This window comes from Formica exsecta, unplaced genomic scaffold, assembly GCF_003651465.1.
Source record: "Formica exsecta isolate Colony F162 unplaced genomic scaffold, ASM365146v1 scaffold733, whole genome shotgun sequence".
NCBI classification, from domain to species: domain Eukaryota; kingdom Metazoa; phylum Arthropoda; class Insecta; order Hymenoptera; family Formicidae; genus Formica; species Formica exsecta.
The window spans coordinates 23,140-29,978 of record NW_021853499.1 but is presented as its reverse complement, the minus strand read 5'-3'; the positions used below and the strand labels follow the sequence as shown (position 1 = coordinate 29,978).

Genomic DNA, 6,839 nt, shown 5'->3' with positions numbered 1-6,839 from the left:
CTCTCCAAGCCATCCTCGGCAGCGCGTTTCACTTGCGTCGGGATCTCCAACGGTGCCGATTTATCTATGGCGGCTGACGTAGCGGTCTCGCCATTGAGATACGCCAGCAAGTCTTTTCTATCAGGTCGACGCACCACAGGAATGTTTTCTGCGGCCGCTTGTCGCACATATACTGGATGTGTGAGTTGAACATGTTTGAGCAGGAATAAAAGACACTCGAGGGTATAATATTCTTTAGGCGTGCCTTCCTTTCCGGATCTAAAAAAAGGAAGAAATGTTAGTGTCTCTTGAACCGAAGATTGGGCAATATATACAAAATAAATTTTCATTATTAATGCTTCTCTCCGCTTAATGTATCTCTCTGTATTCCTTTAAATAAAATATAAATATATAACCTCGCTTTTGATATAACTTTTTCTATAAATATATGTTCAAGTCTCAATTGTAGACATGCATCAGAAGCTAAAATGTTAACATGTATTAATAACTTAATAATAATCTAGTTTTCATTATAAATTAAAGAGAGAGCAGACGTAAAGAAATAGAAATCTTGTACTTTAATTTTAGAATGATTGCGGATTGGTCTCGCAATGAAGACTTGCAATAAGGTAAAAGAAAAATTCAAGTTAGATACACTTTACAATAAGAATTAATTAATTTATATTAAGAATTATCTTAAAATTATGAAAAAGAGAACTAAAACTTGATCCAAAAAATATAGAAAACAACAATGAAAAAAATACAAATTCTATATATAGGGATTTTTAAAGTTCTATATCTCAAGATTCAAATTTTGAGAGAAAACGCTTTGGAGACAAAAAATTGCAAATGCTTTAAAATATACGTTCGCGTTTCTAATATAACTTCTGTCTTTCACCCACACTTTGTAACGATATTAATATCAAATTGCATTTGTTTATCATTTCAGGGTCTATCATATCAGGTTCGCTCTTTCTCTTTCCGTCCACCCTCATTTCCTCTCTTATCCTTCCTTTAAAGATGGAAGTCGAGCACACAGATTGCAATCACGCGACAAACAATTTCGACATTAATCGGACAAATACTCACCCGTAGGTCAGATAATTGGTCTTGACGTTCTTTGGCCAGGAAAACTCGCCGAATATGATCTGATTTTCGCGTTCGATTATCTCCTTCTTATTGACATTGTACTGCCTCAGCAGACTCAACGGATCCGCCATGATCGCGAACTGATCTGATGAATCTCGACACTTTGCGGTTGCAGCCGCAAGAGAGCGTTCTTCGAACGTAAAGGCGCATTCGCACGACGAGCGTCTATCGAGATCGCGCTGTCACGTTTCGTGTGTGCGTTTCGGAACGACGGTCACATTTCGGGTCATATGACCGACGTTACGCGAGAATTGACGTGCCGTCATAGGCGTTGACTTTACTTCTCTTGAACGTGATTCTCGATCGTGTAGCTGTCGACGAATTTCTTTTAACGACTCTTCGAGGAGAAAACACATCGATTCACCATGGCACTCAGCGACGCGGATGTTCAGAAGCAGGTTAATAAAGAAATCCCCGCTATTCTTTCTCGATTCTGTCTCTCTAAAGTGCTTGTAGAGAGTATCATATATATTCTCGTGCTCTATTAATATCTTTACGATTATTTATTATTGTGCTACGCTATATTGTTTTTCGTTAAATATGTATCTCGACGTTTTTCGATATACCTATGCTGCACGTTACATAGGTATTCGGTTTCATAACTTTTGAGATTATATCTTGTATAAATCAGGAACAGAAAGTCGAATAAGCTTGTGTAGCTTTTAGAGAAAAATCGGATCAATAAATGATCTTTTGTAAAACTTTGACAGCAGCTGACGTTTTGTCGAAAAAAATGTCTTGTTTAAATGTCCCTAAAATTTTTGGATACTTATTTTTATATAACAATCAAACAGGAGTAAAACTTTTGACTACATATGATTTAAAGAATATATTATTATCTAATCTATTATATACATATTTTAAAAAAAAGATTAGATATTAAAATCTCTTGAAAAGATTTGAAAACATTAAATTTTGTATATTATAACAAATCTTTAAAGAAAAAATGATATATTACAGATCAAGCATATGATGGCTTTCATAGAACAAGAAGCCAATGAAAAGGCAGAAGAAATAGATGCCAAAGCAGAAGAAGAATTTAATATTGAGAAGGGACGTCTGGTGCAACAGCAGCGTCTTAAGATCATGGAATATTATGAGAAAAAAGAAAAACAAGTTGAACTTCAAAAAAAGATGTATGCATAAAGAAATATTACACTTTATTATATATAAAAATCAATTTATATTAAATTAATCTATATATAATTTTAAGAAATTGAAAAAAATTTGAATTTTTATCAATTTTCTAAAAAATTGTCAAAATTATAAAGTGGTCTCTAATATATGCCTGTACTGTTATATTCATATTTTTATTCTTATAGACAATCTTCAAACATGCTCAACCAAGCCCGATTGAAAGCTCTAAAAGTGCGTGAAGATCATGTAGGCAATGTTCTTGACGATGCTAGAAAGAGATTAGGCGAAATAACTCATAACACTGCGCAATATAGGGAAATTCTTCAGATGTTAATCATCCAAGGCCTTTATCAAGTAATATTTCTATAATTTTAAATATTTGTTCTACTGTTAAAATTTTTATAATTTCGTATTTATAAATATTGAAAGAGCAAGTTTATTAAAATTTTTTATTATCTCCAAGATATAATGTATATTTGCAGCTAACAGAATTAAACGTTACCCTTCGTGTTCGTCAAGTCGACATACCTCTCGTGGAATCTCTTTTTGACACTGTTCAGCAAGAGTATAAGGAGAAGACTAAGAAGGATGTTATCTTGAAAATTGATACCGATAATTTCTTACCCAATCAAGGCTGTGGAGGTGTAGAGTTATTAGCATCCAGAGGTAATTACATTCAAAAGTTTTTGTTGCATTAATCATAAAGTTATTAATCACTGCAAAAATAATGCAAAAAATATTTGTAATGTGTTATATAAATTTACACACAGTAATTTTTGCTTAATTATTGGTTTAGAACATGTGATTTTAGTAAAATAATTATATATTTGGCATTATTGTATATTTTACGTTAATTAATCAACATATATTAATATGTGAAATAATCTTTAATCGTTTTGCAGGACGCATAAAGATTAGCAATACTCTGGAAAGCAGATTGGAGCTGATAGCGCAACAGTTGGTACCCGAAATCCGTTCCGCTCTGTTCGGTTCCAATCCTAATCGTAAATTTAACGATTAAATTATTTCCTTCGACAGTTACTTGAAACTCTCCAAAACATTCCCATTTAACAGCAGATTGTTATCACATTATCAAATATTGTGTAGAATAAAATTAGTACAATATCTCTAACGAAATTCTTTGTTTGATATTTTCGATGAAAGTATTTAATGGATTAATGTGCAATATTTATCATTGTAATAGTCGTAAACTGTACATTACTCTTCGAAGACGACCTTTTCTTTTTTCATCTTACCTATTCTTTACTCTAACAGGTAATCGTGAAACGCGTAAAATGTGTATAGCGATATATCAAATATTTCATTGTTAAGATATATCAATTATTAAAATTACCTGTTAAAAATTGGTGTTCATAAATAAAACAAAGTGTACTTTGTCAGTTTTCAGTCGGTTAGGAATGTTAACGCGAGCGAGATATATATTAATGGTAATAATCGATGTTTCTGGCTGCTTATGTTAAAATGAATAGCGATTGCAAGAAGAATGTAATACAGTCGGTATATTATGCAGTATCATACAATATATAGAATGTGCTTTATATGTATATAAATATGATACACATTTATATACATATAGAACATATCAGTATGTTATCATGTACATTATGTATAAATATAATAATGTATTAATTATGAGTAAATTATTCACTGTTAATGTATTAGAGTACCTTTGAAGAGTAGTTCTACAAGAGTATAATGTGACGCAACATCGTATTGGTATGTATTTTAAGCTTATGGCATATAGCAAATAATTATACATAAATATATGTGTATATAATTATTCAATATTTTTGTTTGCTGCAATACTGTATGTTCGTTGAATGTTATATATTCTTAAACCTACACTCATTATATACTCTTGCAAAACTAGTAGGTACTATGTTTCGTATTATACATATGGACAATATATCGCAGCATGCACGAATAAATAAAAATATCTTGAAATCTGCTTGGCAGTTACTGTTGATAATTTAAACGCAGTTTGATATTTATCTGAAAAGTCGATTTATATCCTTTGTTCTACTAGATTGAGACTTGTATATTTTTGCAATTGATATGATTTACTTGTATAATTAAATATTAATAAGATAATATGATATATAGTACAATTAACGACTGCAAGTAAGAAAATTATATAAGAGATTCGCTAAATTGTATAAAAGATTTGGTATGGTTTTATTACATATTATGTAGAGATATGAAGATCGATGCATGCTTCTCCTTCGAGATCTAATAATTCCGGAGTATCAATTGGCCTTATCTGTTCTCCATCGAAATAAAACTTCAAGTTACTCTCTTTTATACCAAGTTTCTCGGCACAATTAGAGAATAACGCCTTAAATTGTTGATCCTTTTTAAGCGGAATAGTCAACGATTGCTTTTTGTTGGCCGTTTGTACTTTAATAGTACATATATCGTCGTTGTTGTCGTCGTTATTTTTATCCTCTGACAATGTATTCATACTTGGGTGCACTATCCCACCATCTGCACATAAATGCAAAATGATCATTATATTGTTGTTATTATTATTATTGTTATTGTAAAATCGACAACTCGTTTATACCAAGTATATCTATAACTGAAAGTTTGAGCGATGCTGGAGTATCAGTACGATTAACGATTTTATCCTTTTTCATGATTAGAATTTCATTCACAGAAACTTTTTCTAAATCAGCATAATATTGAAAAACTCCTTGGAAATTGTCATGCTATAATAAGAAAATTTGATGGTTACACTTATGGAAAGATATCTATCAAATGATAAGCATGATAAGATGACATAAGAATATGTTACAAGCTGATAATCAACATACATACCCTATGCATACTTAAACGATCAATTCTGTTTGACCTCCAAAACACTTTAATATTCATTTCATAATTGTCATCTTTGATGGAAACCTCATCATCTGACAGTGCAATTACATCATTATTACAGATTTCAGGGATTGATTTAGGCTTCTCTTCCAGCGAAACGATTTCCACGTCATATTCTAGATTATCAACTGGCGGATGCTGAAATATATTGATATACCAAATATAAAAATCACATATATACTCCTTATGTATTAAACGTTTTGATATATTTTACATATGATATAAATATATTCATTTTGGAAAAAGTATAAGTTAAATTTTGAAAGATATACTTATGCCAATAATTATCAAAAATTTGAAAACTGAAAAAATAAATAGTACATTATATAAATATGAAAAAAATATTACCCTTCCCCTAGTTTGCCTAACAGTAGCACGAGTAGTAATACCTTTATTTCTTTTACTTCTTACCATCCTCCTTTGTATTCTTTGTATTTGTATATCATCACCGTTTGTTTCTTTACCATTTATTTCTTTGCCAGTTTCTTCTTCACCATTTTCTTGCCGTTTAATGCTAAAATACAACAAATAATTATAAATATTTTTCATACAATATTAAAATTGCAATATATGTTCTGAATATCATATTAGCTAACAATAAGTACAATATTTCAAATAATGAATTTTCACAATTTTTGTAAATACATACTCGATGGAAAAATTCTCTATCTCTCCAGAAAGTTTCTCTCGTTTTTCTTTTAATGCTGAAAACAGAAATATTATATTGCATAAAAATTATGTATATATCCTAATATACTCAAAATATTACATACAAATACCTTAACTTCAATATAATATTTCACATAGTTGTCTTTTGTAATCCCACAAGTACAAGATTCATAAATAAAAAGAAAATATTACCTTTTAAGCGACCAGCAAAATTTGCATATGGATCATCCTCATCCGAAGAGTTATCTGGTGTCATGTTATCCATTATGAATATTCATATAATTTAAGATATATAACTTCCTGAAAACTAAATAATTCAGATATAGAATAATGAAATATATATTCGCAGAAATCTCGAGATATTGTTATTAGTCAAATGTAACCTCTGTAAAATCAAATACTGTAAATATAAACATATGATTTCGAAAATTGAAAAGTATCAATTGTGTCAATTCCTTCCGTTATATTGAAATAATAAGATTAAAACAAATGTTTCAGTTTATCGCGAATATATAATACCTTCTATGATGAGATTTGCTGACAAATCTGCAGAGAATTCTAACTTGACATTAACCTAACTTAATATAACTTTGTCATAAGAGAAGTAGAAAGAGCTGGAAAAAAGTGCATCTTTCAATATTCTCGTCAAAAATTATCTTAAGAAATAATGCAAATTAAAATGGCGAACAAATTTCAAAAAGATAATTAATTTTGATTATACATTACAGAGGAAATATTATACAAGTAATATTACACGAAAAGAAAATAAAGAATAAATAATATTACACTCTTTCTTGTGCTAGATGTTTGTTTGCTTCTGGATTTTTACATGGATTAATTGCACTTGAATTATATCAAAAAATGAATACACTGGGAGATCGTGAAAATAAAATACACAAGGCAGAGAAAGAAGCGTAATTAAGCTTACATGCGCTATACGCATGCGCACTTTATGTCACATGATCGATGTCGACAGGCTTGTACTCTGATATTGTCCAGAATATAGC

General features: G+C 30.3%; 3 protein-coding genes across 5 annotated transcripts in view; 1 reads left to right on the top strand and 2 right to left on the bottom strand.

The window, feature by feature from the left end:
• The window catches only part of LOC115243798 (parafibromin), a 3,987-nt gene extending 2,754 nt beyond the window's left edge, over positions 1 to 1,233 (bottom strand). Inside the window, exons 1-2 of the mRNA XM_029821034.1 lie at positions 1,069 to 1,233; positions 3 to 258 (exon numbers count right to left, since the gene is read on the bottom strand). Coding sequence (XP_029676894.1) covers positions 3 to 258; positions 1,069 to 1,199 — 387 coding nt within the window. The 5' untranslated portion in view covers positions 1,200 to 1,233. The remainder of the gene's footprint in view (positions 1 to 2; positions 259 to 1,068) is intronic.
• Positions 1,234 to 1,301: 68 nt separating this feature from the next.
• On the top strand, positions 1,302 to 4,085 carry LOC115243794 (V-type proton ATPase subunit E). The gene is made up of 5 exons (XM_029821030.1): positions 1,302 to 1,526; positions 2,089 to 2,264; positions 2,451 to 2,619; positions 2,748 to 2,931; positions 3,168 to 4,085. The coding sequence occupies exons 1-5, from the start codon at positions 1,494 to 1,496 to the stop codon at positions 3,284 to 3,286; spliced, it is 681 nt and encodes a 226-aa protein (XP_029676890.1). The 5' UTR covers positions 1,302 to 1,493; the 3' UTR covers positions 3,287 to 4,085.
• Positions 3,773 to 6,780, bottom strand: LOC115243793 (uncharacterized protein CG4449). 3 transcript variants are annotated; one of them, XM_029821028.1, is made up of 8 exons: positions 6,619 to 6,779; positions 6,352 to 6,446; positions 6,025 to 6,139; positions 5,813 to 5,867; positions 5,512 to 5,677; positions 5,104 to 5,301; positions 4,850 to 4,994; positions 3,773 to 4,770 (listed from the first exon to the last, which is right to left on the bottom strand). In XM_029821028.1, the coding sequence occupies exons 3-8, from the start codon at positions 6,095 to 6,097 to the stop codon at positions 4,472 to 4,474; spliced, it is 936 nt and encodes a 311-aa protein (XP_029676888.1). In that variant the 5' UTR covers positions 6,098 to 6,139; positions 6,352 to 6,446; positions 6,619 to 6,779; the 3' UTR covers positions 3,773 to 4,471. The 3 variants fall into 3 exon arrangements, with proteins under 3 accessions (XP_029676888.1, XP_029676889.1, XP_029676887.1); XM_029821029.1 differs by lacking the exon at positions 6,352 to 6,446 and having other exon boundaries at positions 5,575 to 5,677; positions 6,619 to 6,780; XM_029821027.1 differs by lacking the exon at positions 6,352 to 6,446.
• Positions 6,781 to 6,839: the final 59 nt, after the last annotated feature.